At 35.2% G+C, this 21,748-nt stretch overlaps 2 protein-coding genes across 3 annotated transcripts; both read right to left on the bottom strand.

Annotated features, from left to right (window-relative positions):
- Positions 1-11,585: 11,585 nt before the first annotated feature.
- LOC112278858 (large ribosomal subunit protein uL13) lies at positions 11,586-13,649 on the bottom strand. The gene is made up of 5 exons (XM_024512714.3): positions 13,474-13,649; positions 13,146-13,303; positions 12,311-12,427; positions 12,015-12,102; positions 11,586-11,844 (listed from the first exon to the last, which is right to left on the bottom strand). The coding sequence occupies exons 1-5, from the start codon at positions 13,585-13,587 to the stop codon at positions 11,695-11,697; spliced, it is 627 nt and encodes a 208-aa protein (XP_024368482.1). The 5' UTR covers positions 13,588-13,649; the 3' UTR covers positions 11,586-11,694.
- A 2,528-nt stretch (positions 13,650-16,177) lies between these two features.
- LOC112279216 (small ribosomal subunit protein eS27y) lies at positions 16,178-17,296 on the bottom strand. Of its 2 annotated transcripts, XM_024513440.3 has the most exons (3): positions 17,101-17,296; positions 16,695-16,723; positions 16,178-16,486 (listed from the first exon to the last, which is right to left on the bottom strand). In XM_024513440.3, exons 1-3 carry the CDS (start codon positions 17,203-17,205, stop codon positions 16,360-16,362), a joined length of 261 nt encoding a protein of 86 aa, XP_024369208.1. In that variant the 5' UTR covers positions 17,206-17,296; the 3' UTR covers positions 16,178-16,359. The 2 variants fall into 2 exon arrangements, with proteins under 2 accessions (XP_024369208.1, XP_024369209.1); XM_024513441.3 differs by lacking the exon at positions 16,695-16,723.
- Positions 17,297-21,748: the final 4,452 nt, after the last annotated feature.

The following is a 21,748-nucleotide window of genomic DNA, read 5'->3' as shown; positions in this document are numbered from 1 at the left end:
TTTCTTACACAAAGAAGTTACGAAGCATCATAAGATCCCTTAAGTACAAAAATCCAAACCTATTCACGTTGAGGTCATAGATGGACGACCTTTATTGTCTGGTAGTGTCACCCATGAATCAAAACCTATAGAAATGACGTTTAAGGGCCATAGTAGTCATATTATTTTCAATATTATTAGAACCCCATCAAATCCTGTTATTCTTGGTCTTTCTTAGTTGAAAAAGCATAACCCATCCATAGATTGGAAGTTGCGGAAGATCACCTTTCCTACAAAACCACCCAAGAGCAAACCTAGTAGAAAACCCCGAATAGAGAAATCTTTATTCATTGGAGCAAGAACATTTACAAGATCGTCGAAGGAAGGTACATCGTTTGTCATTTATGCGACTCCAACTACCGGGGAGAAGATCTCGACAGCAAGTATACCGGAGCAATATAAAGATTTTAAAGACGTATTTCAAAAGAAAAATGTCGACATGCTACCGGAACATAGACTATATGATTGTGCCATAGACTTATAAGAAGGAGCACAATCACCTTTTGGCCCAATCTACAATCTATCGCAAACGGAATTGGCGGAGTTGCAAAAGTACATCAACGAGAATCTAGCTAAGAACTTCATCCATCATTCAAAATCGTCAGCTAGAGCATCCATCTTATTTGTGAAAAAGAAAGATGGCTCGTTGCGGATGTGCGTGGACTATCGAGGCCTCAACAAGGTAATAAAAAAGAATCGTTATCCGTTACCTTTGATTTTTGGTCTCTTAGAATAACTTGGATGTGCAAAGATCTTTACGAAAATTGATCTAAGGAGAGCTTACAATCTCGTACGAATCAAGGAAGGAGATGAGTGGAAGACAGTGTTCCGTATAAGGTATGGCCACTTTGAATATAATGTCATGCCTTTTGGTCTTACTAATGCTCCAGCGGTCTTTTAACATATGATGAATGACATTTTTCGAGAGCACCTTGATGATTTTGTTGTCATCTATTTGGATGATATTTTGATATTCTCCAAAAATGAGGAAGAGCATGAAAAGCACGTTCGTTTGGTCTTGGAGAAACTACGCGAGCGAAGACTATATGCTAAGTTGGAGAAGTGTTTATCTCATCAAATAGAGATGGAGTTTCTGGGATTCGTTGCGACTACGGAAGGCTTGAAGATGGATCCCAAGAAGGTGGAAGCAATCGTGTCTTAAGAGGTTCCAAAGACGATTAGAGATATACAATGCTTTCTTGGTTTTGTCAACTTCTATCGGATCTTCATCAAGAATTACTCTCAAGTTGCTGCTCCTCTCACTCAGTTGACATGCAAGGATAAGCTAGAATGGAGACCTCTAGCAGAGAAGGCGTTTCAAGACCTGAAGATGGCATTTACTACAGCTCCAATCGTGGTACATCCAGACTTTACAAAGGCCTTTTATTTAGAAACTGATGCTTCGGATTTTGCTTTAGGAGCTGTACTTTCACAAATAGGAGAAGACAAGAAGCTCCATCCAGTTGCATTCTATTCTCGAAAGTTCTCTGCTGCTGAAATCAATTATGAGATCCACGATAAGGAACTTCTTGCTATAGTGGATTCTTTCCAAGAATGGCATCACTTTTTTGAAGGAGCTACACATCCAGTGACCGTATACACAGATCACAAGAATTTGGAGTATTTCATGTCGGCTCGAGTTCTAAATCGACGTCAAGCTCGGTGGAGTATGTTACTATCTAGGTTCGATTTTGTTATCACTTATCGACCTGGAAAGCAGCAAGGCCTATCTGATGTCTTATCAAGGAGATTGTATCTTATACCAAAGGCTAGAGAAGTAGCGTTTGATCAACAATGTATGACATTGTTGAAGCCAGAGCAATTTCAGCTTTGCGCTACTATTTTGCCAATTGATGCTGACTTCCTGAATCAGGTATGTGCCGTGACCATTGAAGATTCAGTAGCCATTGATATTAAGTAGCATGCCAATGACGACAAGTTCAAGGTGGAGGGAGATCTTTTATACTTTGAAGAGCGATTATATATCCCAAAAGGACCAGCACGACTCCGAGCTCTTCAATCTCGCCACGATTTTCCAACTGCAGGACATTTTGGATTCAACAAGACCTTGGAGCTTATTTCTTGAGATTTTTGGTGGCCCCAAATGTGAAAGGATGTGAAAGATTTTGTCCTCTCCTGCAACATCTGTTCAAGATCCAAGAATCCTCGGCATCGCCCTTATGGACTCCTACAACCATTGCCGATTCCACTTCGACCATGGTCTTCAATTTCCATGGACTTCATCACGGACCTGCCATCATCGAAATCATTTGACAGCATCTTTGTCGTGGTAGATCAGCTTATAAAGATGGCGCACTCTGTTCCTAGTAAGAAGACATCGTTCAATGAAGTCACAGCAAGGCTCTTTTTCGATAATGTGTATCGATATCATGGACTACCAGATGATATCGTATCAGATCGAGGAACCCAGTTCGCATCAAAGTTTTGGAGATCTCTCTTTGAGATACTGAAGGTGGATATCAAGCTTTCTTCGGCTTTTCATCCTCAAATTGACGGCCAAACGGAACGGGTGAACCAAGTCTTGGAACAATACTTACGATATAGCATCAACTATCAACAAGATGATTGGACCACATATCTGTCGCTAGCCGAGTTTGCATATAACAACACCCTTCATGCGTCGACTCAATACACACCATTCTTTTCCAACTATGGGTATCATCCGAAGCTTGATTTATTGAGTCCATCAACAAATAACAATCCAACAGCTGAAAGATTTACGAAACAACTATCAGAGCTTCAAAATATGTTGAAGCTTCAATTACAATCCGCTCAAGAATCCTACAAGGAGTCTATAGATAGATTTCGAAATCAAGCACCTACTTTCAAAATTGGAGATTAAACATGGCTTCCTCGACAAAATATCAAGATCAAGCGATCATGTGATAAGTTGGACTATCGAAGATTGGGACCATTTATCATCCAGAAGCAAATCAATCCAATGGCGTACCGTTTGGAATTACCGGCTTCTATGAAGGTACATCCAGTCTTTCATGTTTCTCTATTGGAGCCTTATCAAGAGACGTCTTTTCTTGGAAGAGTGCAATGTCCGCCACCTAGTATTAAGATCAAGAACCACGAGGAATACGAGGTTGAAAAGATACTGGATTCACGGCGAAGGTGGGGCAAGTTGGAGTATCTTGTTCATTAGTGCGGCTACGACATTAATGAGCGAACGTGGGAGCCAACTGAAAATCTCGCCAATGCGTCGCAAAAGATATAAGAGTTTCATCAACAACATCCTCATAAACCTAAGCCGGTTCGACAATAGCTTCTTTCTGAAGCTTGCTCACCCAAGAATATAAGAAAGGGGGAGAGCACTACCAAAATTTGTAGTTGATGTAGTTATTTTTTCCAAGATAAAATAGAATTTTTTCAGTAACCATAGTTTGGTCTTCTGATATGGATAGCCAAGAGATAAATACTATGCCAGTCAGATTATCTCAACCAACTAGCTCACGAAGGCAACCCCGAGATGAAGAACCACCTGTACCACGACGATGACGGAGGATACCAAGTAACCGATCACTAGTGATTGTATTTGAGTCCGAGCCTGCTTACGATGGTCAGCCAGAAGGCATATTTGCAGGATAATTTCACAATGAAGACATGGAAGTTTATGCTTGGTCAGAAGTTGAAGGAGCGGGCGACTACCATTGGCCTCAAGGACCAATGAACCACTTGCCTCGTGAACAACAGTTGGAGTTCATAGCATACCTTATGCGACAGATCTTCATTTTCTTGCATTGGTACTGATTGACAACAACATTGCTTCTCAAAGACCTCGAAGCTAAAGGAGGGGGTGATATTAGGGACATAGTCCTTAGAACCTTCTAGAGACAAGTTTCTAGAACCTTCTAGAGACAAGTTTCTAGAACCTTCTAGAGACAAGCTTCTAGAATCTTCTAGAAACAAGTCTCTGGAACCTTCTAGAAGCTTCTTAGTTGATAGAAGATGTTAGGCACATAGTCCTTAGAACCTTCTAGAGATAAGTTTCTAGAACCTTCTAGAAGTAAGTCTCTGGAACCTTCTAGAAGCTTCCTAGTTAGTAGAAGTTGCTTGAGAAGCTTCTTAAATAGGAGTATATATTAGAATCGAGGCTGAAGAGTTCTTTAGTCTCGATAATACATCTCTTGGAGCTCTAGCTCACCTCTTTGGTTTTGTTCTTGTATTCATCTGATTAATCTAGTTCTTGCCAGTTCTTCTTGAACTTCTTGTTAGATCTCGAGTCTGTATTTCTGTGTCCATGACATTAGACCTCTATCATTTTTATTGTTGTTATCTTATTTTACTTTCTTCATTGAATTTAAAGATATGTCTACAAACATACAATTACTCCTATTTGGATACATCTTCAAGTGCTCATAAGCACTTTCATGCTCCAAAAATTCTGTATCATAATTTTTAATGATCTTCTTGGTATCTAAATACATTAGCTTATATACCTTGGTACCTTTACAACATCCAACAAACATACATTTTGTACCTTTTGTATTAATTTTGGACCTCATATACTTTATTATTTATACATAAACAATGCATCCTAAATTCTTTTTATATAAAATACAAGGTTTTCTTCTATTCCATGTTTTTAAAATGATACTCCATATCATTGATATGAAAGCATTTGTAAGGCATCTATTTCTTTTATATATATATATATATATATATATATATATATATATATATATATATTATATTTACCATGACTTATGCCTAAAATTCATGCCAAAGGTATTGAGCATGTAACATACTCCTTGCCATCTTTATAATGATTTGATTTGTACTTTTAGCAATTCCATTTTGTTGTCGAGTGTAAGCAATGGAGGTTTGTCTTGCATTATCTTAAAACTTCAATTAAAATACTTTGATAAGTACTTATTTCCATTATGCGTGCAAAACACCTTGATCTTATATTCACATTATTTATCCACAAGTGCCTTAAACTCCTTAAAACTTAAAAAGCACTCACTCTTAGCTTTGATGATGAAAATTTACATCTTTTTTGAAAAATCATCAATAAATGTCACAAAATACCTTATTCCTTTAATTGATGGTATCTTCATTGATCAACAAACATCCAAATATACAATCTCTAACAACTTACTTGTATATGTTGCAACTCTACTTAGAAATGAGGCCTTTTGTTATTTGTTTTGAATACAACCTTCATAAGCAAGTGTCATGGCATTTTTGCTAAATTGAATAAGATCTAAGTCACTTACTATAGATTGGAATTCTTTCATGCTCTTAAAATTTAAATGACTAAGGCATTAATGTCAAATATCAAATTTATCTTGATCATGTAGAAACTTAGCAAATGACTCCACTTCAAGTCTATTTTCTTTTTTATACTTAATAAAGTAGAGGTTGCCATCTCTAAAACTCTTTGAAATATCATCTCTATCCAATGTCTTTACAAAGCATCCATTCTTATCAAATAGCACCTTACAAACATAAGAAATTAGTTTACTCATAAAAAAGAGGTTTTTTTTTTGTTTTTGAATACATGTAAGACATCCTTTAATTTGATCTTCTTGGCTTTTCATCTCATAACAATCTCCACTATAATGGAGCCTATTTCAATGGCTTGTACTATACCATTATTTCCTATAAAAATACTTTTTGCTGAAATTTCTTCATGAGTGTCAAATAAATACTTGTATAGAGTCATGTGTTTGGTGGCATCCAAATTAACAATCTACTTAGATATGATAGCCATCGAGGTGCCTTCACTTGCCATGAATGCAAAACCATGTCTGCTAAATTATTCATGTACATTATTGGTACTTTTTCTTTTCTTTTCTTTTTTTTTGTCTTGAAGCAATTTTATACAAAAAGATCTTATTTCTCACAAATGAAGCGAGTTCTTATATTACTACATTTATTAAAATAGCTTCTCTTACCTTATCTTAAAAGGAGAGCCAAATCTTCACTTTAAGGTACTTTTTTTTTCCTCTTGCTTATTGCATGGTTAAGTTTTCTTGTCATATAGTCCATTGTAAGTTCGTTTAATTTGATAGACTCCAATGCCACAATGAGGTAGTTGTAGGACTCATAAATACTCATAAGCAAGTTCATGATAATATTACTTTCTTTTAAAAGCTTATCAATAATTGCTACTTGGTTTGCAAGAGCCTTTACCTTATTGATATGAGTTATGAAGTCTTCACCTCCTTCTATCTTGCAAGTAAAGAATTTATTTCTTGTAAAGATGATGTTGGATAAGTTCTTACTGTCATATATGTTGCAAAAAGTCTTCTATGCTTTCTCTGATTCTTTTTAAGAGATAATGTGAAAAAAGTTGGTTTCATCCAAATTAGTAGTAATTATGCCAAAAGCCTTCTTTTCACATCTTTTAAAGACCTTCTTCTCCTTAGCATCTATATATATATATATATATATATATATATATATATATATATACTTAAAGGCTCTTCACTTTCATCTACAACATCCCAAAGATCCAAAGATACTAATAAAAGTTCTATTTTGATCTTTCAATGGTAGAAATTATCTCTTTTAAATTTTACAATCACTCTCAAACCTTCACCTTCACCAAAATCCATATTTAAAAAGAATTCTATAAAAATAAAAAATAAAAAATCTTTATGTATTCAAAATGACCAAATCAATTTAATACTAGTAGAATCTCAAAATATTCTTTTGTAAATAATAGAATGCTTTCTCACTCAAAACACTCTCAAATCAAGTTTTGAAGCTTTTAACAAATATATATACTCCAAAGAATCTTACTATTAAGACATCTTACTCTTTTAAACTAATTATTTCATAATATATACAAAGTAAGTGAAATTACTTCAACAGTACAAAAAGACACTATCAAGGTCTTTCTATAAGGTCTTAAATTCACAATCTTAGGAATTAAGAACCTACCAAATAATGTTAGAGATCTATGACGTCAAAATTAGTACCTCCTCATGCCAAAAATATAAGTTTAGATCTTACAAATCCTAACATCAACAAACACCATAAGATCTATTCTACAAAAGTACAATCACTAAAAAATGACATCAACTTATTTAAATGGCACAAAAAAGTGTAAATGGACCTATGACATATTGAAAAAATATAACAAGCAAGACAAAAGTAAGTAAAAATTAGAATTATTGCACTCAAGAGAAGGGTGAAATGAGATGCCTCTCTCTTCCAACACCTTTTATTTATAGAAAGAATTTACATCTATTGTAGTTGAACTTCATCTTTAATCATCTTCATCCATTCAACTTAACTCTAAATTTTTCTTAACCTAGCTACCACATTAGTAAGTTATCTTCATTTTTTTATTATTCTTTGACCATTAACAACTTAATTAAGATAGTTGTATCTTATTTTTATTTTAAGAAATTTCCTACTAAGATGACACAATAAAAAGAACAATTACTTAATAGTTTTCTATGAAGGCAAGCCAACTACTACCATATACCTTGATACAATATTGCACCGTCTGACAACAATACCATAAGACTAGAGCAAAGGATTAAGCCACCATTCAATCGTATGTTCTAGAGAAGAACTTCGATAAGAACTTAAAGTTGAAGAATTGATGTTGAATGGCTTCCGTAGCTCCAATTGCAAGACAACTACCTCAGAGTTGCCGCGCATTGTAGAACCACAGCACAATCCTACTGCAACAAGAGAACCTAACTATGAGCAGTTCACCAAAAATAGACTTCTCAATTGCTTGAGTTCAAGACTTTGACACCAACAAAGTCCAGCCACTAGCAAGTGAGTATTGAATAGAAGCAAAACTCGTGACACTAGTTAACAAACTGCCATTGCTACTATGCTTAAAAAGAACCAAAGATTAGCTACAATTCCTCATAGCCTGACCTTCTAAAAATATGCCTAAAAATAATAATAAAAAAAAAAAAAAAAAAAACCAAATAAATAAAAATAAAAAACCAATTTTGTACTTTTGAAAGATCCACTCCATACATGGAGAGGGAAAAAAAAGAATCTAGGACTGCCCTAGATCCCTATCAATTCCTAGGTCCTGGAATTTAGGAACTAGCCACCAAGAAACTTTTTTTTTTCCTTTCCTTTTCATTTCTTTTCTTCTTCTTGTTTGTTTGTTTGTTTTTTTTTTCTACTAATTTTTTATTTTTCTACTATATATATATATATATATATATATATATATATATATTCTATGTCTTTGTTTATTTATTCTATTCTATTTATTAAGAGTCACTAATTAATTCATTTTGAATTGGTTTGAACAAAGGATTCTTCTTTAGCTTTGTAACCTAATTATAAATAATGGATGTGATTCATATTTGATTATTAGAATATGAAATAATGAATGCAATTCATATGTCTAATAATGGATATGATTCATATTTGAATATTTAAATATGAAGCTTATTTATAACTTTGATAATTTTTTATATACAACTTTAATAAATATGAAGTTTTCTTTACTTATATTTGAACTTATAAATATATATATATATATATATATATATATATTGTTGAATCAATCAATATTTTTTAGTAAATATTCTAAATATACTAATCAATATTGATCAATAAATATTTATTATATAACTTTTGTATTCATTTTAATTTTCTATACATAAATTTTAAATTTAAAAAAAAATAAAAAGAAAAAAAATAAAAACATTGTAAAACATTGTATAAAATTTATTTTAATATAATTTCTAAAATTATCATGTTCTAGTGTAAGTTTTTAAAAAATTGAAATTTGATTGATACTATAAAAAGTAATCTAATTTTATGTGTAATTTAGAAACAAGGTAATCATACATACACCATGTACTTCAATGCGTACACATCTCACTTGTTTATATGCATATATAATGTACAATAAAAGAGAGTTAGAGTAAAGCTTAGGACATGGAGATAAACATGCTGATGGTTTAGCTTCAATTGCTGAATTTCTTCATGAAGTTATTTTAAGCTTTTATTTCTTATCTTGGCCTTAAAAGAGTTGGAAAATAATGTATACAAAATTGTGGCATTACCTTTGATTTCATTCATTTGTTTATTTTTCATTGAATTTACAATATAATTGCATCAAGTTCAAAAATATATATGATTTGTACAAATTGTGGTTATGAGTTTCAACCCAAGTTTAGTCATAAATATTGAACTCAAATCATACCATAAAGAATCATTATATTCAATATTATATCACAATATAATAGGATTAGCTCAACCCCTAGTAGTATTAATAGAAGTTATTACTATCTTCCATGATTTTATACAAATTATAACTATTAGATGTTTTGAAGCTCAACATAATGATCAAAATCTTAAAACAAACCATAAAAATAATAAAATAAAATAAAATAAATAAAAAAACCATGAAATCAGCCATAACAAACAACTATCACAACAAAATTTTAAAAATAATAATAATAAATAGTTAAACAAAAACATTATTCTCAATTTGATGTTCATATCACAATCAAAACCCTAAACACCATGAAAACAAATTTAGATAATCCAAATGCACATGAATAAATTTAAACTTTTAATTTTGTTTTTAAAAAAGTGTCAATTTTCTATGTCAACTTCTTCATTAAAAATCAATTATCTCTAGGTTCACATGCCTTCCAATACCCCATTACATTTCAACACAATCCATGCATTCTTCAATGACATACTACAAAAGAGGGCACAAAGTTTCACATCCCTTCATCGACTTGCTTATACGATGGCGTGGAAGTCAACACACTTTGTCCAACAGTGTCGGCGCGCGGGTTTGACCGCACGGCACCCGGTCAACTCGCTTTCACCCTACGACTCGCGGCGGGTGCACACGCTTACCCGGCCCCGCAACCCTCCGCATCCTGCCACTATAAATCTGCTGCACGCCGACGCACTACACCATGTTGCCCATTTCAGTTGTCAGTTTCCTCATCTGATCTGATTGTGCACGCATTCCAAGGTGACGTTAGTTGGCTGTCTGTTGATAGTTTTGAAGCCATCGCTACGGTGACGCCATTCTGAAGCGACTCGGAACAACGGAAATGGGAGTGCGGCGAGAGCTTGCAGTGACTGTGATTTCAGCGCACAACTTGAAGAATGCCAAGCATGGGTTCGGGAGAATGAATCCATACGCTGTTGTTTGGATCGATTCCAACTCTAAGGCGGCGACCCATGTGGCGGAGAAAGGTGGGAGGAACCCATCGTGGAACTGTACGATTCGGATGCTCTGTAGGGAAAATTTGTTTGGGACGTTGGCGAAGGCGAAGCTGGTGGTGGAAATCTTCGACCACGACCGGAAGAAAAGTGTGGGGTATGCGCATGTGCTGCTCTCCGAGCTGAAGTCGGGCATGGTTTGGGGGTGTAGTCCTGGATGTTTAAGTGAGCCCAAGCGCATGTCGTTGGAGGTGAGAGTCTTGCGAAAGTTGCAAAACTTCGACGACAAGGTCATTGGGAGTGTGGACATTGAAGTGAGATTGGGAAGGAGTGTAGATGGCGATCATTCAGATAGTATACACGAGGAGGTGCCTTACAACGGCATCCAAATGAAGCCACACGATTTGGAGATGAATAACCAGATGACTCAAAACTTAACCTTCAATGAGAGCCTTCCGGAGCCCATTCCACCAGTGCAAAAAACGGGTGAGCTAGCGCCGCTGTACTACCAGTATCGCTATGTGGAGAAACCAAAGCCGGTCTGGAGATGCCTTGGGGACCCTAAACGTCCGGGAACCTTGTTGGTTGCGGCCTTGACTATATGTTAACCAATGTGAACATGGAGCATAGAGCTCAAGAAATTGGTAAGAGGCCCTCGTTTGACCTAGCGTGGTCAAGTAAGGAGACATTTCGGAAGGCTCGACGCTTAAATTGAGATATCCTCTGCAACAGAAAATATTATAGCACTTGAAAACATGCAGAAATGGTTTGTTCGATATTTTCGAGCTCAGTCTACACTCAAAGTTATTTCTGTACAAGGAAAATAGGTTCGGTCATGAATTTTTGATAGATCTCTATTAGTCCAAAAATCCCATCCCGTGGTTGACGCTAACCGTCTCCAGGGGTTCGCAGCATCAATCTCGCTGCACAGGAATTTTTGTGCTATTCAGTCTTTAGCCGAAAGTATTCCACTGATAACCTCGTACCTAGTCTTAGTCTACAGTGCTCAGCACGCAGCACCTTGTTTTGGACACATCTCCAACTCAGAATGGTGTCTTAAAGATTCGTTTCCTCCACAGGAGTCTCCTTAAGAAAACTCAGATTCTAGCGATTCATTTGATAAGCCTAAAACTCGAAATTGGGTTCAAGCTTGCAGAATGGTTGTAGCTCATTATGTACGGTTTGGGAATCGTACGATACACAGTACAACATCAATGTTGCACCGCACGAGTATTGTAATGACCGATGCGATGCTTCGATAAAAACAAACTAAAATAGAATATAAGCGCTGCAGTAAGGAACTAGGGGTGCCACATGAGAAGTTCATGTACCAAAAGTTTCGTAATTGACAGTTTGTGTACATCTCAACCAAAAGTACCATTCATTGACAGATATTCTGAATAAGAATGTATCAACTCAATCTTATTCCCATCAAAGCTGCGACCATGCGATTTAGTAGCCACAATGAGGCAGGGGTAGGAACAAGATTCATCATGCAGAAATTTAAGAGGTGTAAGTGATGGGTGCCAATGTTTCTTGAAGGGAACTGAGCTGCTCCTCCACACGCTTGGTGGCCTTGAGGCGCAACTGGATAAGCTGCTTCTTGCGCTCGTAAAACACTTTAGACTTGGCTTTCCTCTTCTCCTCCAACTCCTGCAAATTAATGAAGAAAATGAAAAAAATTACTCACCTAAGCCTAATCAACGACAGAAACAGGTTGAAAATAACTAACATCCATCAATCATGGTCGTTCATACTAGTGAAAACAAGTTAATAAGAGTAATGAACTCATTCAAGAAAGGGATTATAGCAGTTATGCGTACCTTGATGGTGTCGTAATGATGCCATCCGACCTCCTCTGACAAGCGTCCCAACAAACAGAATTTGTGGCCAGGCTGCAGCCTCAACACCCTGAAGTGGAGCCGTAGTATTCAGGATCAGCACGTGCTGTGATATTGTGACCACAACGCGGAAGTAATAATAAAAGTAATAATAATCATCATAATGTGGACATGTAAGCATTGCCAATGCAGCTAAAACCCGCGTGATATCTGCATTTTTCATATTATCCAAGAATAGCATAAATTGCATCATTTTTAGAGAGAGATTGATAACTCACTTGAGAGCATCGGGGATAACCATTCTTTTCATCTTGTCATACGGTGCAGGGACTCCTTCAAAGGCCTTCAAGCGCTCAAGAGCAGCAGCACCCCTCTTGGTCTTGTGAGGGATCATTCTACAACAGATTTATAAGAATCAGTCGGGTCTCAGCCCTTCAATAGCTATTTGGGTGGAAGAATCAGAAGTTGGATGGAAAAGACTGACTCTCAAGCTATTTTCAAAACGCTAACGGGGGATTGTCTCTGACCAGAAAATAGCCAACCAAGGGATTAAGGAATCCAAGATAGCTTAACCATTTACACAGGTTCGTGTGAACATGTGAGCAGATGAGAGTTGGTACGAATAGAAACAAGAGCAGATTCACTAGAGGTTGACCTAGCATGGTTAACTTGATCACTCTGTAAAACCCTAGACCATCGATTTAAGTCCAACTGAGATACCCTCAGAACGACCTATTTAGAGGTGCCTCGTAGTATTTTGCAAATTCAGAAAAAAGATGAGTAGGTTCCGGTGCTCAGATTCACTCGCGCGAACCGGGAGTGGATATTACCACGCTTCAGGCAGCTTGAACAACTCTATCAATGCTCATCAGAATATGGTTCGGAAAGGATACATCGACTCACTCATGCTTTTCCAAGGCCCTAAACGCTCCCTCTACACTAAAGCTGAATTCGACAAATACTTGAGGACAGTGTATATTACCATTGTGTAAATTCGTAACTCTAATACGGCACAATCTTCCCGAAGCTTGCTGTTACGTCACTAAAACTAGAAGTCGAAGACCCGGCAATAAAGACTGCATTACATGATACAAGAATGCCCAGAAAGCCTACCCGCGGATGGTCCTCCACAAGATACGTGCTGGGGACCGGAAATGGATGGGGCCCTTGCTAGGCTTAGTGTTCATCCTCTTCCTCAAAAACCTCAAGTACTTCATCTTCTGCCTCACGAGGCCACCGGACAGGCAGATTTCCTCAGAACGAACAACAACCTGACCCCAACCAGCAGATAGAACATTCAATTTCCATGTCTCCCGAACAAATAAGCAACCTACGAGAGAATCACACATAGAGAAAAAAAAATACTTCAAATATATATAAGTATGTATATATATATATATATATATATATATATATTACAAGAAAAGTACAGAGTACGTACGACTTTCTGGCCATTGAGAAGCTCTTTGGAGAGGATGGAGGCCAAGCGGCCGAGCATGTGGTGGCGAGCATCGACCACGACCACCTTGGCGCAGAGACCTGAACCGGACACCATGGTTACGGAAGGCTCTGCGACGAACAGCTGCAAGAGCGATGGAGCTCCGGCGATGGCGTCCGAGCAGCGAAAGGACCCTCTCTGGCGCCCCAGCCGCCCCTTCAACCCCCGCACCTCGTCCCCGAGCCCTAATACCACCAACCTACTGCTTCGCCCAGCCTCCTCCGAACCTACTGCTTTTCTGTCCGGGCTTTCCTGCCCAGGTCACTTCGCGTTACCCGGTCGGTACAGTCACAATTTCTTTCTCCTGACCCTGCCCGCACAATTTGGGCAACGTAATTCACATGGTGATTATTACATATGATGAAAAATATTTATTTATTTCATTTTTAATTATAAAAATTACACTGACTAATCTAAATAAAATCTTATATATATATATATATATATATATATAGATATGTATATATGTATATATCTTAGAAGGATGTTGTAGTTTTGAAATAATCATACACTATTAAACTAACTAGTCATTCTATAACTAAAGTGCAAATTTTATAACTGATGCCAAATTTAATTCGAAATAAATTTGGAAGTTTAATTTTTTTTTAAAAAAATACCTGATTTTTGTTTTGAAAAAATAGATTTGTATTATTTTGATGTCACATTTTGGAACTTATTCAAAATTTAAAACAAAGTTCTTTTTTATGAGTCTACAAGTAGATACCTTGTAAAATATTATCTTTTAGCTTGCTTTAATGTTTTTTAGCATAGGCTATGTGTTTCTCAATACAGAGTAAATATTTTTTTTAATGTAATTTTTAAAAAATATATATAATAAACATTTATAAAGTTGTGGACAACATTTATCAAAATCCATCACACTGAAATAACATCAAAGTAGCATCATGTTTGTATTGAAAGCTTGGTTACAATAACACACTTTGAATACAAAATCGATGAGAATCTACTTAGTTCTAAGTTTGGTTTTTTCATCAAATTTAAATAAGACTCTTAAAAAATAAATAAAAAAAAAATTGATGAAGTTGTGTTAGTTGATTTTTACTTTTGATTATTGCTTATTATGCAAACATTTTATATTGAATGAAGTATGAACATCATGATAAAATCATGCATGTTTTATGTATAAATAAAATAAAATAAAATAAAAACACCATATTAATGCTTCAATTTTATTGATTTCTACAAAAACATGCAATGAAACTATAAATTTTTCAACACCATCAGTTTGCTTGATCATGATTAATATGCAACATTTTGTTTATATCCCATATGATGTAATTACACTACCTTATTTTTCTATTTCTACACCAGATGTATTAAAAAGGCTTTAAAATATTAGTACTCAGTCTAATTAATAATCTGGTGGATAGAAATTTTAAAAATTACACAAGGTACTCTCACTAGTTTCTCTTCCAACACAATAAACACCTATGGATTTTTGCCTTCATCTAGGAGCAGCCAACAACAGTGGAGCGACAATGCTTTGACTGAATCACCCAATGAAGGGTCCAATCACTGGCAGAGGATGTAGAAGAGGAACTTGCATCAATGGACATTGATCATGATAATTTCAAGTTTCAATGACACACACAGATTACATGGGAATTGGGTGCCATCCACATCTAGCATTGGTTCAAGAATGGAGATGCACATGTTGAATTAAAATTGTGTCAGTCATGAGTTGGGGGTTGGTTGTGCAAGCTCACAATCCTTGAGTTGTAGAATTAGGGTTTTATTTCTCACTTACTTTAAGAAATTTCACCTTTTCTAAATTTATTATTCAAAACGAGGGATTGGTGGTTAATGTTCAAGCAAATGATATCAGATAAGCAAAAACTATTAGTTAACGAATATTAATTAGACACACGGTTTTTGGGGTAAAACTTCAGGCCTCCTTTTGCTATATATGCTTATGTTTATTCTTTCAAAATTGTTACTTGTAGGATCTAGATTACAGTCTTTTAAATAGAAGTGCTACGTTTCCAATTATTTTATTATGTGCTTTTAAATAGGTTGGCACCAGCTAAAGTGGAGCAAGATGAGGTCTTTGTGTCACAGATTTTAGGAGGGGGATTGGGATTATTAAGAATACATTCCGATTCATCTGTGTCTACTTGGACCTTCACGCTTTGATAACCCTAAAAGGGAAACATTAGTGGGCGCTTACACTCATGTTGTACTGGAGTAAGATTTTTCGTCTTTTCTCTGGATGAAGGTCACGTCTTCTACGAAGACATTGAAAAGTGAGTCAGAGGATCATGTTATTATAGTATGAATTCGCAAGAATTTTTAATTTCATTATGTTTATCAAAATCTTCAGTACTGATTCTAAAGTGTCCGATTCCATTCTATACGCTTAACTCCAGAAATCTGAGATTTAAATAAATGATGGTGATCAAACAAAGAATAAAAACTACCTTCAGTGACACCATCTTGAAACATCAGCGAACAAAAACAAGTAATCTTTCTGTTTATTAAGAATAGTCTTCATCAATTCTCCATGCGCACCAGGAAAACAGACAGAGCGCTTCGTAATTTAGAATAATCCCGGAATTTTCCCTCAAATCTTTCACAAACTCATTTGCACCCACAAAGCGTTCATACATAAAATTCAAGCGTACCCAGGTTGTTCTGAAGCACTGGAACCACTCAATGAGTGCCAGTAACAAAGGCTATCATTGAGAAACAAGCTCAACGAACCATTTATTGGCATTCATTACGACTGATTCTGTTGCGCAATGGTGCAGCCCTCATACTTGTTCTTTAATAACACAGCGGGTATCCCGAGGAGCACCTACAATAACACATTTAGTCGCCTTTCTTCCTGAAAGAGCAACCTTCGGTCAGGCGAGCCCTTCCTCCGGTAGGTTGGCACAGCACTGTGGAGCAACTCCCGCAGAGAACCACAGTCTGGGAGTGGCTGAACACGGTTGTGCTGCGCGAAGTAACAAAGATCATGATTATTGATAAGTGGTCAGAATGATGTACATGATTTACAAGCTAAAACAAGGCAGCTTAGAATAATGCAGAGAACAACTTACAAACATGGCAACAATGCTCACGTAAATACAAACGCGGCAGCCGATAGTTCGATAATGTCAAATCTAAAATAAATCCACACACAAAATCGGAAAAGCGCTTACATGCTAAAACAACCTTGGCACTTCACATCCTGCGGGCCCATCACAAACCACAACAGGTGACATACACATCAGATATAAAATTCAATGTACACCACACTACATGTTTTGCGTGCAGACACACCGAGATCAGGTGATGCAGAAACTGTAAAAAAATTGTGACATTAATACTCCCATATACACTCACGATCACAGTGAATCATCCCTATTGCAGAATCAATCCCACTACCCGAACACTTCCAAATGAGACGGAAACCCTAAAAAAACTGAAGATGATTAGAAAACCGTGTATAAAAAACGGAGTGTTCATTTTTTTTTCCTGAACCTCTTACAACGGCGTTAATGCACGAAAGCTAGAATAATACCACAGACAGGTTACAAGAGTATAAGGATGCATGATCGTGTGTACCATGAAGAAAGAGTTGGGCGACTGCACGAGACGTTTCAGCTTGTGCTTTCGCTTTTCCAGCTCCGCTGGAGGATGCAAGAGATCAATATCGTTGGAGAGCACCATGATGCTTGCTGCGTGGGGACCAAGAACCAAACTCCAGCAACCGCGCTGGTGCTTGAGCTGCTGCGTACGCGAACGAAGCAACGAGGGCAACGAAGCGAAAGAGGATCTAGGGTGAAGCCGACGCCATATTTTACCCGGCACACGCTGCTGATTAGGGTTTCGCTTCCGAGCCGGGTCCACCCGGTGATTCGCTGGGTCCCTGTCTGGGGGTCCATCGTGCGATGTGGCATTTGTCCTTGTTATTTTGCTCTTTCTATTTTGAATGAAACATGATCCCATGTTCAGTTTGTTCAAACTGGTTTGAAAGACTTGTTTGAGTGAAATGTATTATTTCAACTTATCATTACCTGGTGTGATTTATCATGCAACTAACTTTATGATGTTGTTTAACAAAACTATGCAAGTTTTTTTTTTTTTTTTTTTTTTTTTTTGGGGGGGGGAGAGGGGGTATCTAAAACCTTAAAACGATGCTTAGAATTGGAGATTTACTCAAAAAAATGTTAATAATAAAAAAAAATATTAAATCCTGAAAAGTTACATCATATTTAAAAGCATTCATGTCCAGGTGGTATAATACTTTGGAAAGATGATAAATTGCAGATTAAGGTAGCAATTTATTTGAATGTTGGCATTAATGATGAAATTTACAAAAACTTTTAAATTGCATGTCTTTAATATTTCAAATTTAATGAAAGTGTGTAAATACATGTATGTATATATATATATATATATATATATATACAAGAATAAAATAATTTTAAAAAAATTATATCTAATTTCATTAATTATTGTTTAATAATTAAAGAAAACTCGTTACTCTAAATATAGTATAATATATATCTTGTAACTCTCCAACTATACATTAAATCTTATGTGAAATCCATGGTGTATTACAGATAAAATTACGTACTATAGTATTGAGGTTCAAAAAATCAAGTAATGTAGAAAACACATCAGTATATACTGTACTCAATGTTCAAACTGATTAAAATAATTATACAGATTATGAAAACTCACGCACTAATGTGATTTTAGTATTAAATTGCACAAGTGTTAAAGTTGGGACATGAAGTTATTATATAAAAAAAACTGACTAGCAAAATGCAGTAGTAGTGTAATTGGCAACTTAACGTAGTTTGTGTGACAGGTTTATAAACATATATTATTTATCGAAAAGACATAATATAGTTCCTTAATCAATATTTATGCTGAAGGAAAATGTTATTTTACTTTCTGCATTTCACGTTTTGCATGCATGTCTATTAATTTATTATTAAGCCTGGCATGGAAAATTCAATGATTCAAATCCATGTAATAGAAATACATTTTATTTATTGAGATAGCTGGTGAAATGTTCCAATGTTTACTAAGATTTTATTTATTTATTTTGTATGCAAATAACAATACTTACTGATTTTCAGTAATTATTTTGTATGCAAATAACAATACTTACTGATTACTATTGGTAGGCAAGAATAGCCAATGATAGGCAGTAGTGTTTGCAACATGTAGCAATAATTTGCAATAGTAGTACCAAAGATGATTGTTAAGATTGAAAATTATTAAACAGAAAGAAAGATAGTTTGATTAAAAAAATACATTAATAGGTAGCACCTTAATGAATACATATAAACAGTTGAGAATGTTTAGAAAGACACAAGCGTAATAATAAGTAATACTTACACACAAGAGTAGTAGTAAGTCATACATACAAGAGGGTTTCTAAGAAGAAAGAGCTTCACACATAAAAATCTATTGATCTGGTTGTGTCTCGTATACAAGAAGAGAAAGGAGAGAGGATAAACAATACTTCTCCACTAGACTCTAAATACTATAGTTATGGTATTTACTATAGTCTATAGTAAATATTATGGAGAGTGGCAGCTATATTTAATGATTTCAACACTCCTCCTTGTTCATCATAATATTTACATAATATAAAATTTGTATAGAATTATGATCTATAATTTTCTGTGATCTTAGAAGATAAACAATTGTTGCCTCATTAAAACCTTATCTATCAAAACCTTATTATATTTAAGGATAAAACCATAGATGAAGGAAAAAGAGTACAATATCATTTTTTTTTAATTATTTAAAGAGCTCATTAACTTTCTTATTCAAGAAAAACAAGTTGCCACATATCAATTCCATAAGTAAGTCGACGATGATTGCACAATGGAAGAGCTTTGGTGAAGAGATCAGCAAGGTTATTTTCAGATTCAATTTTCTTAATTATAAGTGTTTGATCAATAATCAAGTCATGGATATAACTAAAATACTTTGAATCAATATGCTTTGTCTTGTCACCTTTAATTAAACCAACTTGCATCTGTGCAATACAAGTACTATTATCTTCACGTAAGATAGTTGGAGAATCATCATATGAAAATCCACAGATTGTTTGAATGAATTTATCATTTGATCGCAACCAAATATATTCTCAAGATGCTTCATGTAAGGCAATAATTTATGCATGGTTGGATGAAGTTGCAGTTATTATTTGTTATACTGATTTCTATGATATTGCAACTCTATGTCTTAAAAATACATATCCTATTTGAGATTTAGTAGTTGCAGTATCAAATTTATATCCTGCATCATAATATCCAACTAATTTTAGATTTGCAAATTATATGTAGTATAATCTCAAGCCTTTAGTACCTTTTAAATAACGTAATAAATATTTGATGCCATTCCAATGTCGTAGTGTTGGACATGCACTATGTCTTAGAAAAACTCTAACTGCAAATGCAATATCTAGTCTTGTAGATGTAGCTAAATACAAAAGTGCTCCAATCGTTGTGAGGTATGGATATTGATCTCCTAATATTTCTTCTTCTTCCTCGCATGGATGGTATGGATCATGACCATCATGACCATGTCCAATCATTGGTGTGGACAATGGATAAGCATCAATCATATTAAAACTTTGCAAGATTTGTCTAATATACATTAATTGGTAGAAAAAAATGCTACCATCTGTTAGATGCATAATCTGAAGACCAATGCAAAATGTTATTTTTTCTAGTATTTTCATCTCAAATTCACGTATAAGTAGGTTAATAGCTGTAACACATGCAGATGTAGTGTCCACTAGATTAAGATCATCAACATATACAGCCATGATTACAAAACCAATTTTATCTCGTTTGATAAACAAACAAGGGATTAGTGGATCACTTACAAATTTATTTGTAATTAAATAATCTCAAAGATGTTGATACTACATGTATCTGGATTATTTTAAACCATACAAGGCTTTATATAATTTAATACCATGATATTGTCTTAGAGTAGGTCCATTTGGAGTTCCTGTTTCTAAGTCAGGTGGAACTTTCATATAAATATTTGCATCAAGAGAACCATATAGATATATAATTACTACATCCATCAAATGCATCTTAAGGGTGGCATGAACTATCATTCCAATAATATATCAAAATGTAATTGAATCCATGACTAGAAAATATGTGGATTCATAATCAATGCCAAATCATTGAATAAATCCTTCAGCAACAAGACAAGCTTTATAGCAGATTATTTGACCTTGAGCATCTTGCTTGCATATTAATACCATCTTATATCCCACAAAGCCAAATGTAAGAGTGTCTAAAATTGGACCAAAGACCTTCCTCTTACGCAAAAAGGCATACTCTTCCTCAATAGCACTTTTCCATTTTGATCAATAAAAGCGATGTATTGTCTCCTCGATGGTTTGAGGTCCAAGATCGTCTTCCTCGTAAGACAGGGCGTCTATAATCATATATGCAAATGATTCATCAACCATTATAGATGGTGTGTTCCAAATATCATCTGTAGCACAATACAAAATAGATAATTTTTTACTCAACTTGTTCTTATTCCTTACAATTCCAAGATTGTTTTTCATAGGAATTGAAGGTACATTATGCATGGATATATCATCATGAATTACTAGTTCTGCATGATGACTGGTAATTTCTTGAGAAATAATATCAAGATTAGTCAATTTTATACTTTCATCCAACTAAATCCAAAATTCTTTTTAACCTAGCCACCACCTATAATCCTAGCCGCCACTTAAAATCCTAGCCGCTACCTTGATCTTTGCTGCCCTTTGATCATTAGTAACTTATCTAAGATAATATCTTTTACCTTCTAACTTATCCTCCATTTATTTTAACACTCCCACTTTGCTATTGATCAAAGGCTAATAAACCTAATCCCTTTGTCAATTTATAATGTCTGTCTTTCACCAATGCTTTTGTGAGCAAATCAACAAGCATGTCTTCCGTTGCATAATACTTCATGTCAATTACTCCCATCTCAATCTTCTCCCATATGAAGTGATGTTGAATGTCAATGTGTTTTGTCCTTGAATGATGCTTTGGATTCTTGGCAAAAGCAAGGCATCTTTGATTGTCACACTTCATTGGAGTTGCTTCCAATTGCACAAATCCAATATCTTCTAAAACTTGTCTTAGCTATATTGCCTCCATTGCACCATAACTTATTGCCATGTATTCCACCTCCATTGTAGACCTTGCAATTGTTGGTTGCC

Source organism: Physcomitrium patens, chromosome 2 (assembly GCF_059467195.1).
Source record: "Physcomitrium patens ecotype Gransden chromosome 2, ASM5946719v1, whole genome shotgun sequence".
Taxonomy (NCBI): Eukaryota; Viridiplantae; Streptophyta; class Bryopsida; order Funariales; family Funariaceae; genus Physcomitrium; species Physcomitrium patens.
This window is presented reverse-complemented; position numbering and strand designations above follow the sequence as displayed.